The 18270-nt window shown below is 36.1% G+C and overlaps 1 protein-coding gene across 4 annotated transcripts in view; it reads right to left on the minus strand.

The window, feature by feature from the left end:
- Window positions 1-18270, minus strand: part of TENM3 (teneurin transmembrane protein 3) — a 360542-nt gene that overhangs the window by 128303 nt on the left and 213969 nt on the right. For all 4 annotated transcript variants that reach the window (XM_032223762.1, XM_032223765.1, XM_032223764.1 and 1 more), the window contains exon 4: window positions 11611-11849. In XM_032223762.1, the coding sequence (XP_032079653.1) occupies window positions 11611-11849 (239 nt within the window). The remainder of the gene's footprint in view (window positions 1-11610; window positions 11850-18270) is intronic.

Here is an 18270-nt window from a genome sequence, read left to right on the forward strand (position 1 = left end):
TTACTTGTGGGTAGTTCTTGGAGCAATCATCCATTTTATACAGGCCAACCTAACAACAAAGTATTTATTACAAAATGATTGGCGATGAAAATTATTTTTAAACTATAGAATTGGAAAACATAATATAGAGATTTTAAAGGAAAACTATTGAACTTGTCAATACTGATGTACCAGAGCATTGTGCAGTCTGCAGGCTCTCATTTATAACTTGATAATGATGTAATTTCTTTCTTTCTTATCTTGGTTGAATTACAAAGATATCTTGAGAGATGGAGGGGTGGTGAGGGAGCTAAGTGAGGGAAAGCTTGTGCAGGACTGGGGAGCAGTGCTCCTCTACCTCCTCCTCTTGCTCTCCAAATATTTGTCAAGGCAGAAGCTGCATGTCCACCCTAACCCTGGCCAGTCTCCCCCATGCAGCTCCCTTGCCATCCCTTCCTTCTTTCCAGAGATTTGTCAAGGCAGAAGTTGGACTCAACTGTTGGACTCAGAGGAAACTGCTTCCTGCAAGCTTTCTATTCCATTTTTCCTGCTTTGCCAGGAGGGGCACTGGACAGGGAAGCAGCCCAATGCCAATGATGTCTGGGATTGGGATAATGTCTCCTTTGGTGTGCTGAGCACACCTCCCTCCTATTTCAAGCTTGGAGAGTTTAATCTACAGCTGTGTGAAAAACTCCTGCATGCTTTCAGTTTTAAGCTGTATTTACATGTTTAATCAACTTTTAACTCGTAGAAACCATGCAAAATTAGTACTTTGATGAAAATTTCTGTAATCAGATTGAGATGCATAATTTTTATTAATATAACCAAAGTCTTTTAAGGTTTTGAATGAGTTTATGTGCTAAAAGAAACACAGCTTGAATTTTCGAGAATGTTAGGATTGAAAGTAGCCAATCAAAAGTGAGCTTTGGCTGACCAATCAAAATGCAAAGAGGCTAAATCTATGAGCCAATCAATGTTGTCATACTCTCTGACTATAAATAGGCATGAAAAGCATTGAGAAATTTAATTTAGCTCTGGCTGTGGGCAAGGATGAAGGCCTTTGCTTTCACTAGTACTGAGCAGCGGCATCGCATCATTGTGCTTCATGAAGAGAGTTACTCCTGTATAGAAATAGCAAAGAGAGTGAAATGCCATCGCACCACAGTGAGCAGAGTTGTTTAAAAATACCAAATAACTGGTTCAGTTGATGATAGGCTCCGCTCAGGAAGACCAAGAAAGTTGACAAAATGACAAGATTGGGCTCTGCAACGCTGAGGTGAGGTCAGCTGACAGGAAGCTGACCTCACCTCAGATTACAAGAATTTGGGGTGAAACATGTGATGTAAAAGTGTGCACAAGCACAGTGTGTCTGAGGCTGCTTGCCAGAGGGCTCAAAGGCTGCAGGGCTCAAAGTAAACCTTTGCTCACAGACGCTCACCGCTCTCGTCGATGTGTGTGGGCCAAGAAGTATGCCAAGTGGACCAACGAACAGCGGGCCAAGGTCATCTTCAGTGACGAGAGCAATTTCTACTTGACTGAGAATCAGTGCAATAAGTATGTCTGAAGATTTCCAGCTGAAGAATTTAGGCCGTACTGCCTGAAGCTATCTATGAAGCATCTATTGCATGTGATGATCTGGGGCTGTACCACTGCTTCTGGTATTTGTCGGATACAAATCATGCAGGGAATCATGAATTCCAAGCAGTATGTTGAAGTCCCGGAAAAGACCTTGCTTCCTTCAGCTCAGCAACTTGTAGGGAAGGACTTTTACTTCCAGGATGACAATGCTCCTTGTCATTGAGCCAAGTCCGTCTAACAGTGGATGAAGAAGCATGCTGTTTGACTCCTGGATCGGCCAGCTCAGAGCCTGCATTTGAACCCAATTGAGAACTTGTGGGCCAATATTGGTTACGAAATAAACAAGAAGCATCCGAAGACCAAGCAGCAGCTGATTGAATCCCTTATTGCAGCCTGGCCACACACTGTCACCAAATATCACGTGCAAAGGCTTTTACAGTCTATGCCAAAGCGATGCCGCTTGGTGATAAGCAATAAGGGCTGGCCAATTTCATATTAGTAATGGTCTTTTTCTGGGCAACAAACAATACAATTGTTAACAAAACACTAGCATCGGCCTTAGTAATTGCAACATGTATGCCACTGGGTATGCATCAGTTAATCTGTTTTCATAGTCATTGTAAGCATGCATTTTAAGCATGCAAGAAAATTCACAATCCCCATCCAAACAGCACCAAATTGCAAAAAGCTTATGCTTTCACTTAAAAACCACCAGTATTTATTTAAATATAACATTTTTTGCATAGCAGTTAGCATAAAATATCATAAATTCAATAGCCTATCCAAAATATGTTGTAAACCATAAATTGCAAACCATAAAGTGTGCAGGACTTTTTCACACAGCTGTACATCTGAGCTGGCAAGCCATCAATCATGCCCGGGCTTGGGGAGAAGGACTGTTCCTTCCTCTGTGTATAAAAGTTCCCAAACTTGGAATGCAGTGTGCATGTGCACATGCATATGCTTGACTGCCAGCAGTTTGTGGATGTGAGGAGTTGTGGGGCATTGGCCCCATAATGACTTAGCCAGAGCAACTTATTCCATGCCAACCCAACCATCCCCAGTCAACCGCATCCAATGAGCAGCGTCAAGCCCGCCACCTGGATGTAGCCATACCCACCAAGTCATGCCCACCTACTTGCGGCGACCTGGCTGCGACCCCAGCCATGCCTACTAAGTCACGCTAAACTGGCCACTGTGAGTTGTCCCATTCCACAGTGACAGATTGCCATCAACTGTGGGGAGGGAGAATGAATGGGGAGAGAATGCTTTGTGAAACAAAATGAATGCTGTATCTCTTTTGACAAGCTGCCTCATGGTCATCCAGCTGGAAGAAGGAGGGGGCAACATACCAAACTATGCTTAGACTGTCCATTAGGAAAACATATTGCCTGAACCAGATAATATACCTTGGCGGGAGCAATGAGAGACAGTTAAAGGGGGGGGGGGGAGTAGAACTTAGGGATTTTGGCATGTGATTTTCAGTTCTGGCTTTGCACTACTGCAATATACTAGATCTCTAATAAATTATACCTTTCTCAACAAATGGAACCAAGGATCATTTCTATTTAGAGGTTTAAATAGTAGCAGGTTTGATAGCCTTTGCACTCCACTGACCTATTGACTGAATGTTACTCGTGCAGAAATGTTGGATTTAGCAATGTCTTCTTCAGGAGTGAGCACACTACAAACTCCTTCAAGATTGATGAGGCCCTAATACCTCCAAATATTATCAATATGGGAAATATTATCAGATATAAAGATATTTTGTCAGAAAAGGGGGAACTTAAAAAGAAGCAAGAATTGGAAAAACAAGGGAGTGATATGGTTTGGTATACACAACTGCAAATACAATCTAGGTATGAAAAAGATGCTAAGTTATATGGTTTTTATATGGAATTGACAGAATTGGATATTATTGGATATACTGGATAAGGTATTAATGGGAACAGAAGAAAGGGCAATAAAAATTGTACAGTTATTTACTGCAGATTAAATTAGAAGAACAAGTAAAAGAAACAATGATAGCATGAGCAAAAAACGGGCATACAATAGAGTTAGATGTTGCAGCAACTATGGGATAGAAATTATAAACTAACAATGTCAACTGCATACAAGGAGAATTTGTATAAAATGTTTTACAGACGGCATAAGTCACCCGAAAGATTGGCAAAAATGTTTCAAGACAAATCAACTAAATGTTGGAAATGTCACCAAACACCTGGGTCGTATTATCATATATGGTGGACATGTGTAGAAGCAAAAAAATACTTGGCAAAAATCCAAATGTGGTTGAAGATGACGCAGCAACATATTGATCTAAAATCTGAACTGTTCTTGTTCAGTATCTTGTCAGAAAAAAATATAATAAAGAAAATGTATATTTGATTATTCATGTAATAATTATAGAAAGAATTGTATTTGCACAAAATTGGAAGGGTTAAGAGATCCCCACAGAGGAAAATGTGATTTAAAAAATATTTGAATGTGCAGAAATGAATAGATTAACACTTGCAATTAAAGGAAAGGAAGAATCTGATTATTATAATATATGGGAGCCATTCTATCAATGGTTAGAGAAGAAATATGAAAATAATGTATTGTAAAATTAAATAAATTAAGAAGAGAAATGTTATAACAATAGATATGTTTTTAAGTACTAATATTAAAATAAGAATATATATATACAATGAATTTCATGGTAAGTTTTAACTATTATGACACACACAAAAAAATTGTACCCAGACATCACACAGTTTAATGAATGATGAAATGTTTGTATTAAAAGAAAATTTAAAAAATTGGACAAAAAGATTGATGAGGCCATCCCTTCAAAGACTAACACCACACTGCATAAACTCAACCATAGGTCATCTTCTGGGTGGCTTTAATCACCCAGATGAAAACATGAATGGACTAGCAAATCCTGTCCATCTCCTAAAGAGTCACAAAACCAAACCTGCTCTAGATTACTTGCATATTATACTCCTTAAGTAGATGCATCCATGAGAGTCCACATGTGAGCAAATCCAAGTGATTTTATGTGCCAGTGAGAATATTACTCAGAGTAGCCCTTCATATGGTCCTGCAGATCATTCTTCCCTAGCAGGGACATTGTTTCACACTCACAATATTGGTTGTGCAGCTAACAAGTAGGCTAGCTTGGTATTCAACAGTGAGACACTGGTGAAGCAGGCACAGCAGTGCCTGCATTTTTGCACTGCATGAGAAGAGTACATCTTCCTTTCCCTGTCCTTATCACTTTCTATATAGGGATGATCAAGAGCATCCTGTCATATTGCATTATTGTCTGGTTTGGAAGCATTACTGCTTTAGACAGGAAGGTAGTGTAGAGAGTGGTGAGGATGACAGAAAAGATTATTAGTAGTTCACGTCCTTCTATCTAGGACATAGCACATAAATGATGTTGAGCAGGGTCTGCAGAATTGTCTTGGATGCTACACATTCTCTTCATATTTTCCTTGTTGCCTTCTGGGAGGAGGCTTTGCGGTATCCAAAGCAGAATATCCAAATTCATTCACAGTTTTGTTCCATTTAACATCAACCGTGTGAATTCTCAAGTTTCCTCTTTCTGCTATGTCGGGGTGTTAAACTCAAGGCCTGCAGCCTGAATCTGGCACATGGGGTGCTTAGATCTGGCCTGCATGGTCACCCTGGAAACAGTGAAGGACCAGCCCACGGTGCCTTGCCCCAGCCCAGCCCAACTGAGAGCTGAACTATAACCTGGTAGCAGCTGGCAGAGCGCTGGAGGCTGCCACAGTGAAAAATGGAGTCGAGAGGGCCGAGCATGCTCCTCTTGAGCTCTGTTTCTGTTGGCAGAGTGCTAGCAAAGCAAACTACTAGCAAAAGTGGCATTTGATCACAAGGCAAAAAGGCAACGAGAAATGTTTCTCCTTTTGCATTTGAGCATCCAAGAAGGGACGGAAAGGAGAAAGAAAGAGAAAAGAAAAAGGACGGATAATAAGAGGAGAGCAAAGAAGGAAAAAGAAGGAAAGAGAAGAAGAAAGGAAGAAAAATGAAGAAGGCAGGAAAAAGAAAAAAGAAAAAGAAAGGTAGGTAGGTAAGTAGAAAGAAGGAAGATTATAATGAGAGGGAGGGAGGATCTGAGAGAAGTCCTGCCTTAGCACTTGGCCATCAGCAGCCCTGTTGCCCTTTTGCCATCCCCTTGTCTCCTCCTTCTGATCACTCCTGGTGGTCTCCCTTCCTGTTGTTCAAGATGCTTTGGTTACAAAGCTGGGTCTCCTCACATGGAGTGGGAGTGAGCCTCCTTCTGACTCACACAGTTTGCCGTCATGCACACACCATGAACAACCTGGCCAAGGAGAACGAGCACAGCAGCAGCAGCCTTGAGGAGGAAGCAGGTCTGGTCTGGTCTGTGGGGCCCCAGTGCCCTCGGAAGTCAAGGGCTGGGCTGGGCTCTTGCCCTCTGCTACCCAGGGCTCTGGGTAGCCTGCTCCACCATCTGGGGGTCCCCTGCATGGCCTATGAGGGACAGCAAGGCTCCTCTGGAGGACAAGAGTTTGGTCTTCTCCCTGGTCTTGCCTTTCTTCGCTGGAGACAATGGATCCCCCCAGCTCCACATGGGCAATCATAGGTGCCCTACTTCCTCTTCTCTGGAGCTGTGGCTGTGACAAACACAGGTAGGTTTATTTCTGAGAGGAATCTTCCCCTGCCTGGTCCACCCAGGGTTTGGTGATGCAAACCAGATTGGCTGACTCATCTATTATCATATAGGAATACATTATTTATTTAGCAAAATTTTAAAATTGGCTCATAGAGACCCCTAGGCTAATGGTTCGCAGGGACTTTAATCTACGTTTTTCTTAAAATGTTGTGGAAATGTTTTAGATGTGATCTGAACAACGCAAAAGATACAATAATAAGGATTCTCTTCATCTTGATACTATGATTCTGTTGAGGCAGCCTAGGACTGCTTTTTTCTGCAGCTACATGAACATTGGTTTATATTCATATATTGTTGGTCATGCTCCCTGCATATATTGTTACTCAGTGTGATCTCTCTTATCCTATGCAAAGCCTGAAATTATAATCAACTTGGCCTTATTTGTTTTGTATTACCATATCTTGATTCAACATGATTTCCAAAGATTCATCTCCTAACCCAAAGTCTAACAAATTATCACCCTGCCCCTCCCAACCTCATCCCTGCTGAACACAATCGATTAAATAGATGCAAATGGTATGTGTCCAGTGATCAGAGGAACAGGTATAGAGATAAGAGTCATCACAGAAATAATAATATTTTGAAGCAGGATTGAGATTTATATGGGTCTGGAAAAATAGGAGTGGCTAGAGAAGGAATGTCATGTCCATGAAACAAGAATGATTAGTAAATTAATGAATCTTGACAGAAGATCAGATTTATCATGATGGGTATTTTATAATCATAATATTGCAAACTTCCAAGCAAAGTTAGGTATTTGTTTCTAGAGAGAAAAATTAACCTGAAATCAATACAGCTGTGATATATTTGAAAGAAGCACAAAATAATCATATTCTTCTTTCAGGTGAAGAGAAGATCACTGAAGCCATGATATATGATTAATGATAAGTACACTTCCTTGTACTGGAGTAGTTTCAATTGGTAAATAAAGAAAACATGTGGCATGGACAAAAAGAAATATGGAAAAAATTAATGTCATATCAAAGCCGATAGATCTCCCTGATGAACTGAGCTGAGGGTTACTTATGAAAAAAATGTAATTTATTGAAATGAGAATTTAGAATATTACTTTTCAATCGAAATTTTCCTTGCATACTTTGATGAATATTGAAAAAAAAAATCTTCCAGTGATTTTATTATTCCAATGCGACATATTCAGAAACTAGATGGATAGATATTTGAGTAGTTTAAAAATATGCAATATTTAATCCCATTATAATATACTGTCAAGGGAAGGAATCTGACAATTGCCCAAATGGTTGGATGCTCTGACACACTGATCAATAGAAGACTGCTTTCACTTCAATTAAAAAGAGTCTCTGCAAAGACTTGGTTGACATCTTCTGGAGGTGGTTCAGCCTGCTGATTGCTTCCTTTGTTGGATTTGTGAAAGGCCAGCTAACTGAGTAGAAATATGCACAGAACTCAGTAACAGTGAAGACTTTTGGCAAGATGGAGATGTATTAAATTGCAGGTTGTTATTCCTTCCCTGAGTTATTGAAAAGTTATTTTCCACTGCCTATCAGAAACAATTGGTAAGCAGGAATATTAACTATCCTTTTAAGCAGAAGAAATAACAGGGTCCTTCAGCTGTGGGGCACATGCTTTAGTTGACCAACCAATTACAATTCCAGTTTCTAAAGAAATAGCTGTTTTGCTAAGGACAATGTTATCAAGTGAGAAAGTACGCATTTTCCCCAAAGGAGTTGGGGCTTGGGTTGAAACTCCATAACAAGAGAAGCATAGGACCAATTGTGACTCCAGAGCTATAGCACCTTCTAATTTGCCTAGTAGGAAATGTTATATATTTTAAACATTCTGCAACCTAGCAGCAGACACTTTTATACTATGATTTGAAAGTGGATATCTTAGCAGTATTTCATATCCAGGAAAATAGAGCAAAGAATTATTGTGGAATTATACAAAAAGTGAATTGAAAGTTTAGATCAGTGGTTCTCAACCTGTGGGTCGGAAACCCTTTGGGGGGTCGAATGACCCTTTCACAGGGGTCACCTAACACATATTTTCAAAAAAATAACGGAAAATATAAAATAATTTTATGGTTGGGGATCACCACAACGTGAGGAACTGTATTAAAAGGTTGTGGCATTAGGAAGGTTGAGACCCACTTGTTTAGATGGAGGATATCCTCATAACATAAAGAGAAGAGCTAATAGCCTGCCAAAAGAAACTATATCAGATTTAAGGTCAAGTAAAACATAAATTTTTCATATTTTGAAGAGAACAAGCAATCTTTTGTGGTTGTCATGGAGAGATGTTTACAGGAATTGTAAGTATATACAGTTTCTCATGCCTAACAAAATTTAAATCACTGCATAGACTGAATCTAGTTATAATAGTTTCTCTTTCCAATATTCCAAATGTTACAATATTCTGTAACCACATGGGAAGATATGCCCTGAAAAATGCCAGAAAAGCTTGTTTCTCACGATTTCCCACTAGGAATTACAAAAACAGATTAATGAATCTAACCTTTTCATTTTCCAGTTTGTTTACAGTTTCCTCATAGTAGGAAATCTCAGACAACTACATTTGCACCCCAAAACCATATTCTGCAGTTCCAGAGGCACCCCAAATAGCAGCAAAATAGCACAAATTAGTAGAAGGAAATTATTCAAAAGTTGTAGAAATTGTTAGGTTCATTTTTAAAAAGCAACAAAAATAAATAGTTGTTTTAAAACTCCAAAAGTTTTAAGAGGATTAAAAGACAAAAAATATATAGCTAAGGTTTGAATTGTGGAGTCTTTGGTGCTCTCTGAGATTTCATTACTAGCCTATGTAACATCAGTGCTGCTGAGTGTGGGGTTTGCTCCTTGCTTATATACAGTAGTTTGCCCTACCAGTGTTTGTGGAGGTGTGGCTTTCTCCTTGAAAGTTCGATTAGGCTATTGTTCTTTGCTGATTGTTTATCTGTGTTAATCCCTACTCACCTGTGTTGGTTGCTGAAAGAGATATAGTCTGGCCTTGCTTTCTTTCCTTTCTTTTTTTTAAAACAAAAACTGTTATCTCTTTAAAATCGTGTGTAAATGTGGTTTATCTCCAAATGTCCACTGATGGCTGTTTTGTTTGAATGCCAATTTTCCAGGAATTCCCTAGCATTTTGGATTTAGCTTGCTATTGAATGCACCATTTTCCAGTTGAAACTATGATTCAGTCTGCTCAGATTAAGGAATTTTCATCATGTCTTCTAACTGCTAGTATGATACATATCAGAAACAACAGATTTTTACATCAAAATCTTTTCAGAAACCACCAATAGATGACAACCGCAAGGCATCACCATAGCACACAAACCAACTAAAGCCCTCCAAAACATCTTAAGTAAACCAAAAGATCCTGTACCCCCCAAAAGGAAAAAAAAACAGGAGTCATCTACAAAATACCATACCAACAACATACAACATAAGGACTGTTACAGACATTATGTAGGACAAACACGCAGAAAAGTAACAGAGTACATCCATCAACGAGCACTCCACAGGTTTAAAATGACTATTTCAGTGATAATCCTTCCTTCCAAAATATAGGTTGGAAACATTAAGACTGTTCAATGAAGGCTAGGAGCCCTAAACACTATCAATAATTAGAAGGCAAGAACAAAGACTTAATAGGTTTCTTTCCTTTGGAAAATATGCAGCTTTTTACTGTTTTTCTTTCAAAGAAAAGAAAATTATCTTTGCTGAATAAGAATTACAGATTTAATGTATGCTTACAGCAAAACGTATGCTTAACACAATGCCAAGTATAAAACAAAAGGCATTAGGCATCTCCATCTTTTTTAACCACTGCTTAGAAAACATAGTGTAGTATCAAAATATAAGACAAACTTATGGTCAGTCTTATTTGTTTTGAAACTAAGATTGACAAAAAGTAGCATTCAATATGTACAATACAATAATTGAATGTATTTAAATGCGTCCAAGTTAATAGGAAATTTTTAATTTACAATATACCTTAACTTCATTACATTATTTATTTAAAACAATAATTTACTTAAAACAATGTGATTAAAATTTAGATCAGTTTTAACCAAACACACATCAGTTTGTAAGTATAAATAAGGAATGTTAACTGCATATTTAGATATTCAATGTCTGACATTAGTGGCACTTAACGGTGCCCAAACGTATTCTGACATATTTTATGTATATAATTACATTACCTGAAGCTCTGCAAGGTGAAGAGTATGGAATAAGTTGGACTACATATCAAACTAAAAACATAACATTGTATCTTAGGATGTATGATCTATGCCTTATCAATTTGCTATTTGTATATATACTGAGAGCTTATGCACTGGAGACAAATTCCTTGGTGTCCAATCACACTTGGCCAATAAAGAATAATCAAATTCCAATAACTAAAAGCATAAAAATAAATTCTACTAATTATACATTTTTGTTCATACAGTAATTGAAATTTTTGCCTAATACTTTGAACCAAAAAGTCTTAGAGTCTAATAAACGTCTTACCAGTATTGCTATATATTGCATCAAATTATAATGCATCACAATCAATCCCATGCAATTCTTTTGATTCTCTTTGGTAATAGGGAGACTGGCAATAATCTCAGGCAATCATATTCAAACAGAAAGGAAAGCAAATTTCTTTGACTGCTGACGAACTATTTTTATATTATTTTGTTGTTTCAACATTATTCTCAATGGTTTCAGCTTCAACAAGGATCTAAGTTCACATATTTTATTCAGCTGGTGCTTAGACTGAGCTTAAATTTAAGAAATGCATTTCAACACCAAGTTTTAACATTTCAAAAAGTTTAGTTTAACAGAATATTTAATTTGGGGTTCAGAGACATTTTAGTTATGCCAGGAAAACATGACATTTCACTCTTATATTGTTTATGTAATAATCACAGACACTGCCATTATAATATGGTATAATGCACTAATTGATACAGAGTTGGATCACTTCATTTTACAATTGACTAATACAGTATATACTCAATTGGACAACATAAGCAATCATGAGTAACTTATTCAGTAAAATAATACTTTAAAGCATGGGAAAAAGAAACAAGAATTAAGCAATGCTTTTCATTATTAGAAAATAATTTCATTATTAAAGTAAAGATATACAGGCTTTTTGCTAGAATTTTTTTTGGATATAACCAATATGCTACACTTTTCCTATTCCATGTAATTTTTTAATGAAAATACTCACATGGTTTCCAGCAATTGCTAGTAAGTTATCTTTAAACTGCAAGTGTGGTGCTGACTCTATATTTTAGCTCCAGATCTTTATCTAAATCTTTACCTCCAGCAGTACTGGAATACAGGTTTATAATGAACATAAAAAGGAAAGCTTACCTATAAAATAAGACAGTAGTATTGCCAGAAGCACAGACACCCCAACAGCACAGAGTGCTGTACATTTCCAGCTACAGTACTTTGAAGACTTCTTAAATTTAAAAGCACTTCTTGATAAGGTGTTCCTAGGTAGTGGTCGTGTAGGAGGGGAATAAACTGAGCCAGATGCCATTGTGTAACCCGGTGTTGCAGTACTGAACAGTGGTGTTGTCCCTGTTCCTGTTTTGAATAGGAAATGCCTGCAGAAAAAAAATACATACACTTAAAATCTACACAAAATAATTTGTAAAATGCTTTATATTATTTTTTTAACATGTTATCTATTATATTTCCCTGTGTATTTACTTAATGCTTCAGATAGGAATAGTTTTAAACATGATATTAAATATTTTCGCTACACGTATCAAGTACTGCGTTTAAAATGTTATTAGAATTGTTGATTCATGCTGTTAATGCTCCCAACATGATTTTCTAAGAGGATTGTTAAATCAAATTAATTGTAAATTTTTCCAAAGAACATGTAAAACCTTATACATCCAGCAAAACAGTGTATATTGTACCACCAACTGGATAAATATTCCCTATATTATGAAAGCCCCATGAGTTCAAGAATAAGAAAATAAATTTCTTACATGATAAGATAAAGGTTCTATAGGCCAATCTAATATCCTGTTGACTTCTGTCAGGAACCTCTCAGCTGGCAAAACAAAATACTGTAAGAATGTATTTTGTAGGTCATGACAGCTCAAAAAAAAAAACAGATCTATTGCAGTAAAACTATGAAGTCGTTATGAAAGAATGCCAGCGACTACTAAGTATCAAATGAGAATTCTATTTACATTTCAATCACTGTTCAGTTTTTATACCTTCCCCAGGCTTGCTCCAAATTAAGGTCTTTAAGTAATCAGGTTTCCATTTGTTCTATATTTTGGTAATGGTATGACCTATTATTTGTTTTTATACTTCTGAACATGTAAAAATAACTCTCACAACTTCATACATAGATTTATTGACAATGTCCAATCTACCTAATAGGGTTGGAATTGTGGGAAAACAGATGGCGACAAGATATAAATCTAATATACTGTAGTTCAAAAAAATAATAATTAAAAAATGCAAAGTTCAATTTTCAGTTTTCAGTCTAGACTATATTGATGGTTATTTTTAATATCATAGTACATATATTAACCAGGAAAATCACTGGTTAACCTTTTGAGATCATCCAAGATCAGGAAATGCTGCCATCTAATAAACTTCTTTTATAGAATAGGTTTGGGAAAAAAAGTGCCAACAACAGAAATATCTTCACATGCATTTTTAAAAAGCTGCTGAAATTACTCCCCCCCCCAATCTATTGGATGTAATATTGATATATTGATGTCATATTTAGTCAACTCTAAATGACATATATAACAATACATTATTTTACAGTATATGTTCCCATAGTTCTGCAGGCAATTTTCTTGGAAAATAGTGAGAAATGATTTATTCTTGTTCAGAGTGTAATAAAAATAAACTCTAAAAATATTGCTGATATTTTTAGCTAAGAGTAGAGATAACCAATTATTAGGTAACTGCTAAAATCCAGCTAGAACCAGGTCAATCAGTTCTTCCTATTCTAGAACTAAAAGGAGTGGTGCATTATTATTTGCGGTGTCATCATAGGAACCTTGAAATTACTTGCTTGGGAAATGTCACAAAACATATTCTCCATATTCATTACAGACAAAAATGAAAAAAAAAGTTCCGTAGCAAGAATATGTAATAGGAGGAGGATGTGGAACAGCAGCCTGGACATATGGATAAAGATTTATTACCCTAACTGTATTCAACTATGCAACTTGCTATCCAAAAACAGTTCCATTAAGAAATGTGACTATTAAAAACATAGCATAGGAATTGGTCAAAATCTTTAGTAGGACAGGCATAACAAAGAAAATGCTCACAGTAAATGATCTAATTTTCAATCAGCTCTGCTTAGATGTCTTTATGCTGATTTAGGGATAAAGGAGATGCTTGGCCTTGTTTTCGGAGGTGTCTTATTAATTTTGAGCTGCAGAAGGCAGTGAGCGTGGTCACCTCATGGCTGCTAATGTGTTGCAATATTTTTGGGGAGGTCTTATTTTTGGGGGAGGGTTTACTTTAGTGCATGCACTCAAAAGCCTGATTGGGCTTATTATCCAGGGAGGTCTTATTTTAAAGGAAACAGGGTAGAAAAATCACAAGTTATCTATGCTGCTTATTCCTCTCCTATTTGAGATTTCTCTCCAGCATCAGATTGGCACAGTTGTCAATACAACTGCAACCTTGAAATAGGTGTGAGAAGAGATGGGGTAGAAGGGATGATACGCATGTTCCACAAGAAAACAGACTAAAAACAGCCTAATAAAAGAAAGAATCTTTCTTTAAGGGGAGTATATGGTCCAAAGGAAAAGAAGTATAGAGACACATCAAGGAAAACTGCAAGTGTAAATGCACAATGTGAAAGTTGCAAGTACACTACAAGGTAGCCAGTAACAGAAGAAAAAGAAGACATTTCAGAGAGAGGAATTAAGGCAGAACAAGTAATAGAAAAAACTTACATTTGGATTTGCTTTATATTTCTCTTTTGTTATCTTCATTTTTTTTTAAAAAAAAACTATCTTCCCAATTCTTAAAGGGAGATGTAAAAAAAACACCTTTCTAGATTGTTTCTGTGTCTCTTAAGTCTGGGCCAATCTATAATAATCCAATCTAATACAATGGAAAAGAAGAACTAAGGCAGACTAAGGGCTATATTTGGTGTAGCCAAATGAAATGAATGAATTAAATGCCAGGCGATGGTCTCCAAAAAACAATGGGCTGACCTAAACAAAATCTTAATTATGTATAATTCAATATAATTGCAATTAAAATGATCATTTTCTAATTCTGTATTTACAATTTAATCCTTATAGTAAAACTCACCCTAAAATTATTATTTGGTAGCAAGTTTTGGAATTGGAATTACACCCAAGATACCAGAGGGTTGTACATGGTTCTGGCAGCTCAGGCTGTACATCTCTGTTGCACAAACTTTGTAATGACAAAAAAGGATCTTTCCTTTTTCATCAATATGGGCTTGCATGACAGATATAGACATTCATATAGAAGCTCACATATGGAATGCACTGAGTGATTGTTTTGTTTGACAGAAAAACAGCACACAGAGCTCTTCAATTGACAAATAAGTACCTTCTCAGTCCCCCAAGTAAAAGTAAGGCTAATGCGTCCAGGCTTCTCTCTCTTGAATATTTTACTCCTTCACTTCTGGAAAAAATACCACCAATTTCCTATGCTAGATGTCAGTTTATTGCTTTTTGGTCAAGTCACAGCAAGCAATTATTTCACTGCATTGCATTGCACAGCATAAGCTTTATTACAGTTCTAGATTAGCCTTTAGTCATTCAACTCTGTACATCTTCATATAACCAGAAATTTTCACTTGATAAAGACTCAAGCAAGTGGATCAAATGTGTTCTTTTAAAGATAATTTGGAGCTCTTAGTGGAGGAAGCATGTGTTCTATGCCTTAGGATATTTCCTAAATTTCAACACTAGGCATCACTAATGGCCAAGAAAAATACTTCTTCAACTTCTGCAACTAAATAATTAAATCAATTATATCTATTGAAATAGACTTGTTGCTGAACCCATGTTTAAATGATTTCTCAAGGGTCCTGTATTTTAAAAATAAGTATTTAACCTAAAGTGTTTAAAAGGACATATCACAAAATCAACTGAATAATCATGGAATCATCGGGCTGGAAGGGATCTTGGAGGCCTTCTAGTCCAACTCCCTGCCCAAGTCAGGAATTCTTATACCACCTTAGACAAATGTTTGTCCAATATTTTCTTGAAAACGATTAATTAGTGAAACAGCTTGCTCCTGGAGTTGTGTGTTCTCCGTTGCTGCAAGTTTTTTGGGGGGAAAAGGTTGGGCAACCATTTGACTGGGGTGGTATAAAGATTTCCTGCCTTGGACAGGGTGCTGGATTAGAAGTCCTCCAAGGTCCCTTCTAGTCCTATGATTCTATGGTAAGTTATTGCTATAGGCTGTTGAAAATGCCACTAAGTAATGGTTTACTTGCAGTCAAAACCCTGATTTTGGATGATCCCTATATTCCCTTATTTTCCATTGGCAATGTGCCCTTGAAAGTCAGCGAGTAGTTTCTAGCAGCATTTTAAAAGTTTCATGTTTTAAAAGTGTAAACCTAGTGTTGGTAAAGTTAATGTTATTGCATTTTTAAAAAGGTATTTAATTAGCCACTTTTATTTTCTCCTTTCCCCCCCAGCAGGCTATTCATGAACCACATGTACCATTCATTCCAAGAAATGAGCTTGTACTTTTGTAATCTGGGGAGTAATGTATGTTTTGTGTCACAGAAGAATATATGTATTGTATATAAAATTGAAAAAAACTAGAGTTTCAATAAAATCCTCAGAATATAGCCTTAAGCGGCTTTCTTTTCTTACTTTTAATGTCTTTTTATCCCAACGAACCTACATTTACGAATGGTAAATTAGATAATCAAGTATATACAAAAACCATTCAGTAGAAGAAATTTGCAACAGAAAAGTATTCTACTAGTTTGATTATACGTTTAAAAAAGAAAATTACCACTGAACATTTCGGATTAGAATGAACAATGAAAAGACAGTATCTGTTGCTTGCCTTGTATTGATGTGTCTAATATTGCGTTCTATGTAGGTTTAAGTGTTGTAGTTTCAATGCATGTAATTATACATAGAATGCATACAAACACTTCATATTACCTGATCTCAAGTAAGAAAATGACTGTTAATGCACAAAATCCCATTACTGCGGAAGTTGCAGTAATGTAGTATTTGAATATATATAGACACAAACCTGAGAGTTATACTAATTCTTTATATTCCCAGAAGCAGCAAAGGAGATATATTATGATGTATCTAAAATCCTGTTCCTTTACAATAGTTAAAACAGAAAGGAAGACTTTCTCTTATGCATAAATGAGAATTGAAATTATAGGGATTAATTTGGAAGGGTTTTTTTTCTTTTTTTGAAATGCATGGTAGTACTGAATATTTCTCTACCCTACCTTTCATTTAGTAAAGACACTATCAAGAAATAAGCTTTTTATAAAAAGAACATGTAGCTTACGCTTTATGAACTAAACAGAGGTGTAAGATATTCTCTTGTGATTCCTGCTTACTAATATTAGTAATATTACTATTAATGTAAGACTAACAGAGATTTTCTGCTACACTATACCTTTTAAGGCTATCAAGTTATTTAAACACATAACAAAAAAGTCAACTTTTCCTATTCTGATCAACAGAGCCATTTGATAAACACTTAAAATGAGATCAGCGTTTCATAAAATGGTTAAAATTCAGAACTCCTTTATAAGCTTTACATCAAATTGTTCCAATCATACCAGAAGTGTTCTCATACTGTCCTGAGTAGACCAGAAATAGAGAGAGCAGGATAATGATAAAATCAGGCTTGAAAAAGCAGAGAGAAAAAGCAGCAGTGAAATGAAATGGAAAATGGATGCAAAATGCATAGGCAGCTTATAGGAAAGAAGGTTCCATTGGAGCCATGTTCACTGTTTGACCAGACCATGGGGCTGTCAGAAATTGCACTTTTTGTTCTGCTTTCTTACAGAAATACCATACCCAGCCAATTTAACAAAAAATAGCTGCTATTTTTATTGCAGAAATCTTTTTTTTGTTTTCGCTTTTGCTGAAAAGACAGAAAGTACATATACTTGACCACAAAAACAAAACAACAAAAGCTCTTACAATGTAACCAATGAATGCAAGATAGGAAATGAAGAACAAAGGGGTAATGATTCTATCTGTTATGTTGTATATTAGTAAGGATGATAAATGATCTCTTCAGGCAGACAGGCTGCTGAATTCTAAAATCTATTATGTTTCTGAACTGATGGGTTATTATCTTAGGACATGTTTCACACCAGGAGGCAACCCCTGTTCATAGAAATTCAAAACTAAAAGCTTATACATCTCTGTTTCTATGTTAATACATTCTAACAATAATTTCAAATAAAGTATTTTAAATCTGCCAATTACCTGTAACTTGATTTCCATAAGAAATATATAAATATACATCAGCTGATTTCTGTTACGTTGTGATTATGAAAGTGGATTGCTATTGTGGAATAACTGCTTTAAAGGGAAGAACACATTAAATATGAGTGTGAAGTACAGGATATTTGTAAGATTTTAATGACAGCACACTGTTAGATGTGTCTTACTTCTAGTCTATAAACTGAATTATGGATATTGGTTAAGTTATTTTTTAAATCCCTCTTCAATGTTAAAAGTATTACTTATATATTCATAGGATTACAAACACATAAAATAGTTTAGATTGGACATTTTTATAGTACATAATAAACAGTAACTCAGTTTCTACATTGCTAAGAAGTCTTCACTAATATATTGTTTCTTTAAAGTTTTGAATGATTTGAAATTTTGCAATAAGAACATTCCTTTTCTCATGAATCTGATATCTTTTAAGTTCCTCTCGGGTGTGCCACCGTCTTAAGAAGCATAATGAGCTTAATAAATGTGAAATAACAATAGCTATATGAAAATTAGAGCTTAGATCTGATTTCTTCTTTATATAGCCTCA

The sequence above is a fragment of the Thamnophis elegans genome, chromosome 9, assembly GCF_009769535.1.
Source record: "Thamnophis elegans isolate rThaEle1 chromosome 9, rThaEle1.pri, whole genome shotgun sequence".
Taxonomy (NCBI): domain Eukaryota; kingdom Metazoa; phylum Chordata; class Lepidosauria; order Squamata; family Colubridae; genus Thamnophis; species Thamnophis elegans.